At 38.9% G+C, this 15,682-nt stretch overlaps 1 protein-coding gene across 1 annotated transcript in view; it reads right to left on the bottom strand.

Annotated features, from left to right (window-relative positions):
* Adgb (androglobin) overlaps positions 1-15,682 on the bottom strand; it is a 95,499-nt gene that overhangs the window by 54,118 nt on the left and 25,699 nt on the right. The window contains exons 6-9 of the mRNA XM_051206085.1: positions 11,109-11,248; positions 8,639-8,725; positions 6,519-6,766; positions 3,272-3,406 (exon numbers count right to left, since the gene is read on the bottom strand). Coding sequence (XP_051062042.1) covers positions 3,272-3,406; positions 6,519-6,766; positions 8,639-8,725; positions 11,109-11,248 — 610 coding nt within the window. The remainder of the gene's footprint in view (positions 1-3,271; positions 3,407-6,518; positions 6,767-8,638; positions 8,726-11,108; positions 11,249-15,682) is intronic.

The raw sequence follows: 15,682 nt of genomic DNA on the forward strand, positions 1-15,682 counted from the left end.
ACTATTTGAGCAAAGGGTAGGAACCATCCAGGAGGAGGTAAGGGTTGTTCAGAGTGGCAGGGAGGGTGAGTAACAATGAAGTTTAATGATACATATGCATGAAAACCATGCTCATCTTAAAAGTTTTAGGTCAACTTATTTGTGTTGAGAAGTGGCCTTCTTAACCTTGTAGTCTTTTGATCTCTGACATTTCTGTTTTTCTCTTTTTATGTGTTTTTGGAATACAGATAGGCCTTGCCAGGTATTTTCGATACCTTGCTAAGACTAAATATTTTGAATGAACCCTGTGCACATTAATAAGCACTCTACTATGTATTTCTGAAATAACCAACTGCATAGCCACTTTCCAACGTGTAACAATGTCTAGTTTTTCTGTGGTGAATGTCTAGGTCTTGGTGAGTGTCAGCTTGAGACACTTCCTTCCTCTTTACCAGCCACTCCACTGCTGAACAGGGCCCACATACGTTCACCTTGTAACTGGCAGTCTAACCTCAGCAACATTTCATGCCTCACTAAGTGATTCCAGCTGCTGTATCAGCCACAAAGACTCCTACAACTTTACAAATGTTGCCAGTTTCCTTTTGCTTGAATATGGAATGAAGTGGACATTACAGATCCACAAGCCGCTCCATAGCCTTTCACCGTTTCCCACTCTTTCCATCCACAACTTGGCTGTCTTTAACTCTAAGCTCTGAACAGGGTCAAGAGAGCAAAAGGGGAATTATGCTTGGGGCATCCCATGACCAAGCTGGAAGTGAGGCATATCATTCCTGCTCCTGTTTCATGGGTTTTAGCACAAGCTCAGGCTAATTTAATTTGAAAAGAATCTGAGGGGAAACACAGAATAGCTATTCTTATTTGGAAAGTAACAATTATAAAATTTGGCAGTCTCGCTCATACTCAGAAAATGTCCTCCTTATGATCCCATAAAATCTAGTCTTAGTTGGTTTTCTCCTTTGTAATACATTTTTAAATTTGTGCTAAGTTACAGAATCTAAGTTATACTGTAGGTAATATGTTTATGTTCAAATTCAAATATCTAATATCTCTGATAATTTTTTTGGTTAGATATTAAAAGGGTCTGATAATTCATACGTTAAAACCTATGTTATTTTTTTCATTAATGCCACAATCTGAATTCAAGTTCCTTTTTTAAGTGACATTTTAAATTTAGTCGGTCAGGAAATTGTTCAACATTTAAAGGTTGCTCTACCAACAGATATGGAGGGGAGGACAATACAGTGGCTAAATGGGTGAACTCTGAAGATCAACTTCCTGGACTTGCAAACTCACTTCCAACTCATTTGGAGTTGTTCCAAAATACCACAGTCAGTGCCAACAGGCTACCCGTCTGTGGGGCAAAGGTCTACAGAGGGCTGTCTCCGAAGAACTTTATAGTTGGTCATTACCAATGACCAGAACTCATTCTCCTGTTCCCTTTTCTAAATGGTAACTCATATTGCCATTAATCTGTCTTCAGCAATATGTAAGAGATGACGTGTGGGTGTATGTGTGTGTGTGCAAGTGCACTGGATGCAATTACCGGATAGTTTGGGTCATAGCTTTGCAAAGGATTGAATGCACATTTATGGGAAAGATGCAATGGTTAGTTAGTGTCCAGGGAGGTAAAATTTGACAAAGGTTAGCTACTGGCCACCAGAGGGGGCCCTCTTTCTCTAAAACATCTGACCAAACTGTGTCTCTCCAACTCCCTTACACTTAGAGCCAACTGCGATTGAAAGGATGCATAAAAAGAAGTGACCTACTATCGATGAGTTCAGCCCTTAAAGATCTCAGCTGTAATCATCCCCTCTTTTCCCACTCCTTCTGGCAAAGAACTTTAGAATCTACATGGCTAAAGGCGTCAGACCTCTAGGGCAGGACCACATTTCTCTTAAATACTACTTAGAATCTTTGACCATCATGAATAGTCTTAATTTCATGTAATTAAAAAATAAAATGTACTGTACTATTTGAATCATTTGTAAATTACACTCATGAATATGTTTACTTTGAAAATAAACTGGGGGGAACCCTTAAATGTCACAGTTATTAGAATATAGTAGATTGCAACAGATATTACAGAAATGTAAGCACACACATGTAAAAAAAACCATGCATAAATATCTATACAACTTGTTACCTTACTTTACTTTCTTTATAAATTTTAAAGCTATGTCATTGTAATTACCACTGTGCTAAACATATTAATTCCAAAAATTAATAAAACATAGGTCTTTTATATTCAATGCCCCATGCCATCCCAGAGCTAGCTTTAGCGTATTATATTTCTATTATCAAATTGGACACAAATATTATAAAAAAAAAATCAAGTCATTCTTTCCTGAAGGAATTGGGTCTATAAGTCAGCTATCATTTGATTACTCGGGGTCCATCTATAACCTGCTAAAAATAAAACTAAAGCAGCCGATGAAAGGAAATGCATCTTCAAAATGTATTTAAAATGAGCTGCATAGTAAAAGGCAGTCTCCACAGGCACTCAGTCTCTTGTTCATGGCAGATGACACCCATCCTGTAGCGATCAGAGGAGCGCAGTGCTCTGTCTTAAGCACTTTCAAGAAGGGGAAGCAGTTATCGTGAATATGCTGAAGTGTGGCATACCAACAGATGAATGGTTCAGACTTTAAATCTTAATTCTGAGAACCTTGTAGACACTGTGCTGTGGTGATAAAGAGAGAGGGAACCGGCTGCAAGGGGCCTACTCACTAGCCTGGTACTCATACCCCCAGTGCTGAAGCAGAGATCTGACCTTAGGCAGAGCTCACAGCCCCAATGAGTCACATTCTGTATACTCATGACTTCTCTGGTTCTGTTCTTGTTGTTTGATTTGGTTCTTGGTTTTGTTTTTTTGAGACAGGATCTCACTGTGTGGCCCTGGTTGGCCTCAAACTCAGAGATCCACCTGCCTCTGCCTTCGGAGTGCTGGGATTAAAGGTGTGCACTGCCATGAGCTTAACCATGAATTCTAAAGGGGAAGGGGGATTGTTGCTTTTACATTCACAAAGAAAAGGGGGAACGGATTTAGTTCTTTCTAAGAGATGAAGCGTTGCTAAGGGCAATTTTGCTTTTGTTTTCATCTCCTAACAGTGTACAAACCCATCATTTACACGAAGGACCTAAAGGTTGAGGGAAAACTTGAACATGCTTACTTAGACACATCGAAAGAGAAAGTGTACTTTTCTACATTCCGACATTTTCCATTGGCTTAGGCAGCAACTAAGGTAATTACGGTAAGATACTGAGAGCTTACAATCTGACAAGGACTGCATAGAGTACTGAACATCAGATGAGGGTCTCGAACCATGCAGTGAAAATTTGAATCTTTCCTTCTCCTTCTCTCCATCCTTATTCTTCTTCTTCCCAAGGTCTTTTGCATCTGCTTTCTCTAACACATTAAGAAAACATGGTAAATCTTTTATCTAGAAAACCTCAGATGGTGCTACATATTCAGTGTCTCCTAAGAAGGCCAAAACAATAGTACTTAAGTGTAATTCTGCAACCTTGATTTCTCCCAAACCGTAATCTCCTCTGGTTAGAAATATCACATGAAGCTAGAGAAAACTAACATGGGCTGTGAAAACTGGACAGAATTTGCATTGTGCATAATAACTCAGTTATTTTACGTGGTTCTTTGTTGTATGCAGACAGTGGCTTGAATGCATGTGTGTGTCCGTGGAGCACGCACATGCACAGGAGGATGTTGGTGCCCTGTTCTCCCTTTCCCCTCTACTCCCTCTCTCACTGAACCTGGAGCCTACTGCTTCTGCTAGACTCACTGGCTACTCAATGCCATAAATCCTCCTGTCCCCGCCCCCAACAGTGCTGGTGTTACACAGGCAGACCCATGCCCTCTATGTGGATGCTGGGAATCTAGATTCAGGTCCTAGGGATCTATACTCAGATAACCAGGCAGCCATTTCTCCAGCCCCTTGGATATATTTTATTTATATATAATTGTAACATAGGGCAAATTTTCTTATCTTAAAAATGAGAACAAACAAATAAAAACATCAAAGCATGCACTGAAGTTCAGTCCTAGCTATACAGGGTCCTTATTATAGATGTCCCTTTTTATAGAAAGTAAGCCTGTTTTATGGCATTTGAATTAGATTTAAAATGTATGTTAGACACATGATAACTTCAAATATGGGCTGAGATGCTTGAGAAATTTAAGTATTAAAACTAGGTTAATAATAAATCTCTACTTTGTATAAATATCAATGTAATTTAATTAAGTGAATTTTGTGTAGCAATACGTGATTTCATTTGCAATTTTAAAACTAAACTTCACCTTCAAATTCCTACTTAGAATTTGATTTATAATATATAACATAAAACAAGTAAATAAAATGGCTATTTAAGTGTTTACCACTGGACTAATATAAGTGTCATCTGTCATTTAATGCCGTGATTTTGGCAAGACTCACTATAAACAACTTATCAAATGTATGCTACTGGACATTATCCTTCCCTAGTTCTACAAGCATCACGGCTTTGCTGTAGGATTTCCATCTCCATCTTCCAACTCAGTCTCATTCTCAGCTCTGGCTGAGGACAGAGAATAGTCAATATTTTTTTTTTGTCATAAATCCTCAACATCTTTAAATAGGACCAAAATAATTCTGTGGTGCCTCCTGGCAGACCTCACCATCTATCTAGTTTCACAACTCAGAATTCCTCAAATTAACCAAACCAAAATCTACTCTTTTCTAATTACTTTTAATTTTTTTTTTCTTGAATCAGTCATCTTATCTGGTCTCTCCATTTTCTTTATCTTATCTAACATGAGTCAATCTAACAGTTCTCAAACTGATCTAATCTACATCCGCCTACAATCTCCTCTCTCAACCTCTCTCAACTCCCCGTAAGCATCTTTTGAAAAAGCAAATTTGATATTGATTCCCTCCAAATGCTTCACTGCCTGCCCGTAAGTCAGTATAACACAGAGAAGACTAGGACCCCTAACGTGGCCTAGAACACACAAATTAATCACTCCTCTCCAATCCAGCTCTTCCTAAACCAATTATCCTTTCACTCTGCTTCATTTAACTCATCATGAGCTCTGCCCTCCAATACACTGCCATCCTCCATGAGTTTCCTAACATCTGTGCTGACATTCTACTCTACAACCAGTGTACTGGCCACAGAAGTCTTCTTTGTCTGGGTCATTCCTACTCATCTTTGCAGACTACAACAGACCCCTGTGCTAACTGCCTTAGCCTCCTACATTTCAATTCAAAGTTCATTTTTCAGTGTCTGACTTGCATAGCTTCGCTTGTATTAGTCAGTGTTTCCCACTTGACAGTAAGGTCCAGAAGGTGGGTAGTTCCACGTGTTTCTATTTACCAAATTTATCACCAATTCCTAGAAAATTACCAGTACTTTTTCCAGCAAAGAGTATATTTAGATGAGTATTAATGGTTGGATGCCTGGATGTTAATTTGTGAAACATCAAAAAGGGTTTCTAGAAGAAAATTAATTGGGAATATACTGAAAAAATAATGAATCCACTCACATTTCTTTATTGCTTATTTTCATCAAGATAGGCCCAGGTGGGCACACATTGTTCAGACCTCTGATCTTGAAGTAAAATTTTTTATATAATACATGGTAAGAAATACTGGCAGATAAGATCTTTTATCAATTTTTGTTTTTCTTTTCAGAGCTGGGAATCAAAATTAAGGCCTTGCCTATACTAGGCAAGTGTTACACCACTGAGTTATAACTTTTGGATTAAGACAGGGTCTCACCATAGTTCAATGGTTGCCCAGACTGGCTACAATTTGTGATCTTCCTGTCTCTCTCCCTCCCTGGTTAGAATCCCTCCATGGTTAGAGACAATCTTGATAAAGAATAATTCTGAGAAAATGCTAGTACATTCTAAAACAAATATTCGAAGGAATATTTAATCAAAATATACAGAAATATTTGAGTGCTAGTAGATATAATTCTACTCCACACGCAGTTTTTTCATATACATAATTATAAGATAGTTCTGTAGACACAGAATAATTATTCAATCAACTTTACATCTTACACTTACAACTTACACTTTTTAAAAATAATTTAAAATTATTCTCCTTCAGATTTGAAACTCCATCTTATGAAATTTTTGTGGTTTATATAACCTATACTCATATCACATTCTCTGAAAATGACAAGGTAAGTTTTGTATTTTTTTTTCATGTGGGCCCATCCCACTCTGCATATAAATATGAGAAAAATATCCCACTACATATTTAGACTTCAGTATCTTGCCTCCTTCTAATGCAGCAACAATTTAATATTAACAAAATTGAGAAGTGTCTTTAATATTTACTAAAAGGGAGGTTTGAGGCATTAATTACCTACAGTCCACATCGGTGAGAGTTCTAAAAAAAATCAAAGGGAGAGTTAAGAAATGGTAGCAGCATCAAAAAAGTATCATTAGCCTCGACATGTACTGTGAAGCACCTCTACATCACGCCCTCCTGCCCGCGAAACTTCCAATGTCTTACCCTTCACAGGTTTGTCGCTTTTCTCTGGGGCCTTCAGGGTTGTGAGGGAAGTTTCCGGTTTGAAGTCCTTCACGTCTTTCACTTCCTTTCCATCCTTCACATCCTTGCTGTCCTTCACCTCTTTCCCGGGATCCTTCAGTTTGTTGTCTAGCACTGTGATTTTGCTTTCGGAACTGTGGTCTTCTGCGAGCTTAAACTCGGGCAATATTTCCTTCAAGAGGTCCCAGACTCGGTCCACGTACCCTGAACTGAGAGGAAATGCGTTTGCATTAATTCCCAGATGATCCTTTTCTACATGCATGACTGCAAGAAGTTAGTAACAGACTCATTACCTTCTTAGATTATTAGACTAATTTCAATTGTTACCTCAACGTTTAGTTAGAAACATTATTCATTGACCTTACTTTTATTGCATCCCTATTATGTGTCAGTCTTTGATGACACGAGACCAAAACTAGTAGATCAGTTAAGCTTGGCAGAGGAGCCAAGCATGCTAAAATCATGACAGATAAAGTGTGTGTGTGTGTGTGTGTGTGTGTGTGTGTGTGTGTGTGCTATACATGTATACAGCATATGCATATGTACTGTACATGTGTATGTGCTATATGTGTATATACTATATGCTATCCTTGTATAAATACCATATGTATGCAAAGGCATCCTGCTGAGTAGAACTTTCCAATGACAGCCTCACCCTCCAATGACCTGGGAGAATTTTTAACATGGTATCAAAGGCCTTTAACTCTGAGGCTCCTCCCTAGTCTCTATGCCATTGGCCCCCTAGAATTCACTAGCATATAATCAAGTTATACACAACCACACACTTTTCTGGGATTATGTGTTGTCTGTCCTACTTCTTTGTTCCTCTGTTCTGAATTGATTTTTCCCACACTAATCAGACACATTAATTTCAACGAATCCTTTGAAGCCAGTGTAAACATTCGTCGCAGGGATGCAGACAGGCTTCTGCTTTGAGAGCCTGAAGAACTGTTTACACATTTTTAGGAAGCCTTTGAAAATACTTGACAAATTACTAACTCAGCTCATGAATACTGATTGGCGACACACTCCATGACAGTTCCTGACAGTTCCTCGGTGTCACCCTGCTAATCACAGCAAAGAATGACCACTGAAGACAACTGTGGGCCGAATGGAGCTCCAGACCATATCAGCAGCAAGCTGTAGTACTCTGCCCTCTTGGGATAGCTCTTCGCCTTCCCAAGATTGCCATCTGAAGCAACTCAAGGTTTTTCCTTTGTCTTGTCATTTCCCTAACAATCCGTGTTCTTTGCTGTAAGAGCTTACGTTAAAGCGCTTGGATGCCCCCTAGCATATGTGAAACATATCTATCAAAACACTATGCTTCCTACAAAAGGGGGTGCTGAGCTTTGAGACAGGACTGACAGGGTCTGCTTAGGTATTCAGGTGAACTCGGTGGAGGATGACATTGCTGTGACACACTGCAGGAAGGTATGGACCAGGCTTGTGCAGCATATTCGAGGAAACACCCACAGAGCAGTGCTATTCAGTTGTCATGTACTTCCGACCCTAGCTTCTGAGCCTCATCGGCATTTTGAGTTGCACTGCAAGGACCTGAACGGAAGAAAGGCTGCTCTATATGACATGGCAGACTTGCCTTCTCTGTGCTGGGTGCATAAATCTTGCAAGTAGATAAACACTAAAAGATTTCACTTGATTGCTTGTTTTATGATTAGTCCTTCCTTGATTCAACAAATCTAGTGGTTATTCTGCTTTATAAAGAGGAATAATTTACCCTAAAATTTCCAAGGAATTTTAAATACTATAAAATGCTATGCCCCCAAACATTCTGTAAAACATGACCATGACCATTCTTGCAGTGTTCTTAAAGAAATGTTGGAAAGAGAGAAAACCAATAATATCAGCAACTTAGTCTTTAAACCTACTGATGAGGGGCTGGAGGGCTAGCTCAATAGGCAAAAGGTGCTTGCTACTACCCCTGATGAACAGAATTTAATACCTGGAACTATCATGTTGTTTTCCGACATCTACCTTTATACTTTCACACCCCACTCCCTACCCCCAATAGATGCACACACAAATAAATGAACCAATGTTTCTTTAAGAAAAAAAAAACTTACTGAAGAGGAATGACTTCAGGTAACCACCCGGTAAGTGCATGGATAACTGTGAATTCTCCCAGCTCTCGCCTCTGTGCTACGTGGATGCTGGAAAGAAATGCATGGTGCTATGGTTATTGATGATTGGAAATGCATAACAGTAAAGAAAAACTAGGAAACACTCTGTGCAGCATCATAGTAGTCAACGTAGGGTGTCATACCAGCTGCACGTCATAGTCTAAAGGAATGTCATCTCACAAGCCAGATGCTTTTAATCTGTTTAAAAAGGCCTAAGTAGAACCAATACTAAGCTTTCAAATGTATTTTGAAAGCACAAATATATGCCTTTTTTTTTTCTTTTGACAAGGGTATCACATATTAGGAACGATTTCTTTAAGAAGCTGCAAATTTTCCACTAATTTACTAAGCATAAAATATATTCATATTATATTGTGTAAAATTGTGTTAACCCATTTATGATTTCTATGTGTGATTCTGTTCCCTTCAAGGGGGAGTGGTTTTACCATTCTAACTGTAGAGATTATGTTGAGATGCTCATGAGACAACTCGAGGTAAGTAAGGAATTCTTAGTGGAACTCTTGACAGTGGAGGAGAAAACAGAAATATGTGGTCCACCCTGTACATGAGTACACCTGGCAATGTGACACAAAGTGAGAGGTGGGCTTTAGCAATGCAGATACCCCTGCGTGATTTCCTTGGGTAGTTAGTGTTGTTTACATGTGCATTAGTGTACATAGAAAATATCATAGCCCCTTTCACCCCAGAATGAAGGTGCAGTGTGCCCTGTGTCAGGCATGGTGCTACTGATGTTGACTGACCAACACATCCTTCCCTTTGGAAAGAATTCATGGCCCATCAGTGATGTAGCACAGGGTTTATGGATTTGTACTGTCTTGTTTAATGGACTATGGATCCTGATGCTGCTGCATTTCTGAAAGACAACATAAATCACGTGTGTTTCACTATCTCCCCTAAACACCTCTGGTGATTTCATTTTATGAGTGACTTTGCAAACCTCCTAGAAATGATGCTCTTTTCTGTCCATGTTCCACATGGGTATGCACATCACGGCAACACGTTAAGTTTGTCTGCAGAATGCTAAGCCTCACATATAAAACCAAATCTGAGATGAATTTATAGAAAAATATAAATGACATCATGTAAGGTGGTTGATGGGAGAAAAGTTTTAAAGGTACTCTTCTTTAATTAGTCTTTTATTTCCAAGCTGGCTTTGTTTATTTAATTTAAAAGGAAAACTTATTTAGTCGTGTTCTTAATGAATTCCACTGAACCGTGGCTTTACAATGAACGCAATGCTGCTGCAACTATCTGGGTCATTTATTCAATGCTGTGCCAGCCTTGAAGCTCCAATTCTTAGGAACACTAAGAGCATTATACTTATTTTTCTCCCAAGACAGACAGACACAACTGCCACCAGTGGAATTACCTGCCTAAAAAAGAAAAGTAATCTGGGCAAAAGTTTTACAAAGATCATTGAAATGTAGGACTGAAAGAATTTATCAGTAGAATCTGGGGTTTAGCAAGAAAAAGGAAGAGCCTGACAATAGTGGTGGCTGTTTAGTTCTGTAGCCTTGAGAGACAAAAGGAAGCAGAGTCAAGGGGATATCTGCACAAAGGAGCCCTGGCATCTCCATGGCATTGCTAATGTTTCTTCGAGAACGGGGGTGGGGGGGGCGCGCTGAGCTTTGAGCACAGGCTTGAAGGCCTGCTAAAGCAGGAGGGTAAGGTCTGTGAAGGATGGAGTTGCTATGGCACAGGGAGGGATTTTATGGGATCTGGCTCCTGCAGTCTGAGTGAGGATGTGGTTACTGAGTTATACAGTTGTCAAGCACATTCACTGTGAGTTATCCTGAAAGGGCCAGAATGGAAGAAAGGCTTCTCTGCAGGACATGACGGATGTATGCTGAGTGCAAAATCTTGAAGGTAGATAAATAGAAACACACTTTGCAGACACACGGAAACAAACGAGTAAGTAGTTTCCATCATGATGCTTTCAGGTGGTCAATGGGAGCAAAAGCCTAAAGAGCATTGTGGCCTCTTACTGAGCTCAGTCTTTTTAAGGTTTATACAGTATTGCTGCATATACAGATTATAAAACTCTCATTGGATCTTAGTATGTATTATTCATTATGTAAATGATTTACCATTTCCCCTAGTAAACAATTTCCCTCATTAACATAAAACATTCCTCATGATATACTTTCTACTCCTAGTAAGAAAGCATGAGAATAGAATGATTTTTGCATGCTCTTTCTTGGGATGGTTTTGTCCTTTACCCAGGTAAGACAATAAATACTTCAAACCAGTGCATTGGTCACCTTAACTTATATACTTGAAAGTTTACTTTATTTAGAAAAAAAAAAGGTCTTAGATTTTTAAAAGGCTCTCAGTGTGGATGTCCGTGCCCTTTTAATTTCACACAAATGAAGGATACTTTCTCATTACATACTCAACATTTGCCAGCTTAATGATGGCTTTAGACAGTAGCATTGGCCAGAGTTCAAACTCATAGGTTGTAGTTGGAAGCAGTAGATTGTTATCCTCATCAAATGGAAAAAAGTCATCAATAGTTATCTTTCTCCAGCAACCCTAAAGATGAGAAGAAAACAATGTAACACCATCAGTGATTTACAGCATTCTCCCCTCAAACATGACTACATATTTCTGCTTACTTTTGTTAAGCAAACAAAAGCCTGGTGTTAACATCTTATGTTGAAAGCTGAGAGACAGGTTTCAGAGCTAATCTGGTTGACTATTTTAGCTTCTGAAATATATTATTATAATGTAACTATGGTGTTATCAATACCATTCCTTCTTTCGGAGGTCTTATGAGCATATTACAAAGTAAGCTTCAAATAGCGGACTGAAACCATGATTCAACCAGAAATAAGATTGAGCATAATATACTTTGTGTACCCAAGTCCAAACTCTTCAAATATTACTTTTTACTACTGAGCCAGACATATGCTCCCTAATCTTATACTTCTGATTCTATATTTTCAGTACTCCTAGTTAATGGTCTAATTTCCAACATGAAGTAAATTAATATGTTCCTTAATCAAACCATTAGATGTTTAACTAAAAGTTCGGGCTTGTAACCCTGAATTCAGTAGTATCTTCTTTAGTAGTACCTGTATCTTTTTAACGCTACAGGTTAAAGGCACCCAACTCATGTGACTTTAAATGGATAACAACAACAATAATAAATTCACAGAGAAATAAAGGAGACACGAGAAGACATGTGCTTCACGAACTTAACTACCCTTAAAAAGACAGGCTCCCTGTGACGGCTGACTCTGTCAACTTGACAATCTAGAACCACCTGGAAAGAGGGTCTCAGTGAGGGACTGTCTAGATCAGACTGACCTGTGAAAAACTTTTACTTAATTGGGTTGACCTAGGTAGAAATACCCAGCCCCAAACTGGGCAGTACTGTAGTGAGTTATTCACCTTGCCCATACCTATTGCACTGACCATGCCCATTGTGGTGCTGATGTGACCTTGGAGAACAAGGTTTTGGGTCAGGGACCCCAGAGCTTTCTCTTGATTCCTGGTTGAAGACAGAGAGCATCCGGAGGCATCCTTGGGACGGGAACCTGCTGGCAGTCATCCGTCTCTGTTGTAAGTTATTTCTCCCTGAATAAACATCTATTCGGCCTATTTTCCCACAATATGGTACCATTCCCTGGACCATGAATAGAGGAAGCTAGATGAGTCGGAGGTCTGCATGCACTTCTTTCAGCTCGTGGCTACAGATATGATGTAACCAGCTGCTGTGAGTGCCTGCCTTAGCTTCCCTGCAACAGCAAAGTCTAACCTGTAATCACTGTAAGACAAATAAACCCTTTCACCCTATGTTGCTTCTTGCCAGCATAATTTATTACAAACATAGAAATGAAATTAGGGCGTTCGTGGAGATAGAAAGTGGTCACCAAGGGGCACAGTGGGGAGCAATGTGAAGTTGTTGTTTAGTGAGTACAACATCTCTGCTTCAGATGATGCGGAGTTCAGGAAATCAGTAGTGACAGTTTTCACAAACTGTGAAAGCAATTTTACCCTTAAATGGTTAAAATAATGTGCCAAATTGGCTTATTTTGCCATAATGAAAAATAGCAGTGGTAAGTCCCCTCTCACGTTTTGATTGCAAAATCGAGTGTTGAAGTGGCCAACTAGAATCCCATGAAAGAATTTTAAACTATCCTCCATAATTATGCTAAAGTAGTTCAATAGTATCCTCTTTAGTCAGAAGATCAAAGTTATTTCTCAACTAAGAATGCTTGGATTATTAAACCATGTACACTACATTGAATGCAATTACGTTTCAAAAAGTCTACTGCATAAAATGTGTATCATAACACAGGGGGAACATTCTGTATTGTGTATGTTTCTAAACTATAATTTGAATAGATTTCTAACTGTCCACCGGTAATATTTTGATTCATTAACATTATTCTTTGATTGACCCCCTCTTCCTCAAGTATTTCATGTATTTGTATATACATAGGTAATTTCTGTCCATGGTTATTTTGTCCTCTAAACTTATGTTGACATTTGAACAGTCAAAATGTTGGCACTCAGATGAGGCCTTTGGGAGGTGATTAAATTGTAAGGGTTGAAGGTTCATGAAATTACTTGTATCCTTATAAATGAACAAAAGTTTTGAATTCTCTTGTGTCATATGAGGTTGCAATTTAAGAAAAGTGGCATGCTTGAGGCATGCAAGAGAAAGATGCCATGTGATAGGGCTCAAGCAAAAGGGTTTTTTTGTTGTTGTTTTTTAATTAGGAAAAGGGATCTTATAAAGGGGAAAGGGAAGGGGGAAGACTGGCCTCCAGAGATGAACAGCAGGAGAGAGGGGGAGAAAGAGGGAGTAAGAGGAAGGAAGGAAAAGAGAGAGGGAGTAAGAGGAAGGAAGGAAAATAGAAATAGAAAGATGGGAGGTGAGCAGGCCCCTTTTAAAAGGGGACCCAGTGAATGAAAGGGAACAGCACGTGAGGCAGGAAGAATTAACACCTAGGCAAGATGAGACAGTGCTGCTCTCTGGACCTTTTACAATTGTATTTGAATATTAAAAGCCAATCTATGATGGTGTCTGGAGAGAAAAAGAGGTAACTCCCTTGCTACTCAACCATGAAGACCAGAGTTCCCTTCAGAGCACCTAGAGCAGGCAACTCATATCCTACGCCCCCTTCTGGCCTCCATGGCACCGGCATACACATGCATGTACACTCACAGAGAGGGGGAGACATAAACACAACTAAAACTAAGGTAAATCTTTAAGAATTTTATGATGAAGTTCTCAGGATATTCAGAAAATGTTTAAGAAAACTATCTCAGAGAGGGGAGATGTCTGAAATGGTGGTAAGGTATTTAGATGTGAATTCAGGTGAGAATGTAGCTATTAAGTGCTTACATAAAGTTTTCTGTATACATTTTAATTTCTGGAAAAATAAATATACAGAGTATATGCAAAAACAAAACAAGATATAAAGACTGGAATAATCCCAAAGAACTCCCAAGAGAAACACAGAAAGTCACAATAGGTAGACAAGCTTCAAAATGGCAAATTAATTTGTGATTCCTTTTGGTATAAATGACTTCTAAATCCAAATTAAAATCAGTAATTTGACTATACCTATCAAAATGAACATTTTCAACTTCATAATGGAGTAATTCCATAGGCAGAGAAGACAAGATAAACACACAAAGCTCCTCATGCACAACTAAATCATTTATTAATGGAAATTTAAAACAAATGTGCATGGATTTGCTTATATGTCCACAGAATAGTGTACAGAATATACAAGAATATACCAGCATAGAAAATGCCCATGGCCAAATGAGTGGGCAGTTACAGAACTGTAGTGTTTGACCATTCTGGTATGCAGTGTGTTCCTGTATCCTTGTAGAGAACACAGGAAAGTACAGGAGAAATACCTGAGTCATTGGCTGTGATTGGCAAAATATACTAATGTTACGAAGAACTCTGATTTTCTATGTTGGATATGTTAGTAGTATTTGAATTTGCCCACTAAAAGCATATATAATCATACTAAAGTTTAAATGCAGTATTTCTTTGGGAGGAGATAGTAATCAAATAATACAAAAAAAAATTGGCATTGTCATTGTTTAATATCTTAAATATATTGTTCATTAAGTTTAATTAATAAAATTATTATTGAGAATTTATTTTAAAAACAGGATTATAAGTGTTGTTTGGTGGCTGATACAGCTATCCGAGCAGATGAGAGATGAGGACAGGACTGTCCAAGGCCATCCTACATTGTGAGTTCAAGGGCAGCCAGTGCAAATGAGACTAGGTCTCAAAGCCAACACAGCACACAATGAAACAATATTGTAGCCTCTGCTCCCAGGTGGGTTCAGGTGGCCAAGGAGAGGGCTGGGTCAGGGGAAGCAAGGATTTGAAGTCCCTACATGTTTGTGCTGGAGTTTTGCCTTACGGCCCAAGAGACTCTAAATTAAATAGCATGGATGGAACTATAAAGTTCAGTGAGGAAGGAAAACAAAAACATTTTCCACATAAGTACATTAATAACAACTGGGAGAAATTGTTGGTCTGTGTGTTATCTGCTTATCAGAGGCAATGAAAGCTCAGAGACAGGCTGCCCCAACGGGCTGTATTTGAAGTAGCGAACAATAGCTAAATTGATTTCTCTCTCTCCTCTTGGGAGCCAAAGCACTATAGAAATTGGAAAATATTTGGGAAGATGCTGTGTATCCCTGCACCGTCACTGCAGACAGATGGAAGAGGAGACCGTTCTCAGTGTGACCCAGAACGTTTTCTACCTCGCTGATGTCAAATGAACCCTGTACAACGAGCTGAGAATCCAGTCTGAATGTAATGAGAACACTTTGCTGAGAAATAATGCCCTGGTAAGAAAATCACAATTCATTACTTACTTGATGTTCCAAGCACTGGAGATTGGACCCAAAACTTTACAGAGAGGCTAACACTCTATCATTTAGCCATATGCTTAATTGGGTTTTTTGTTTGTTTGAACT

Source organism: Phodopus roborovskii, unplaced genomic scaffold (genome assembly GCF_943737965.1).
Source record: "Phodopus roborovskii unplaced genomic scaffold, PHOROB, whole genome shotgun sequence".
NCBI lineage: Eukaryota > Metazoa > Chordata > Mammalia > Rodentia > Cricetidae > Phodopus > Phodopus roborovskii.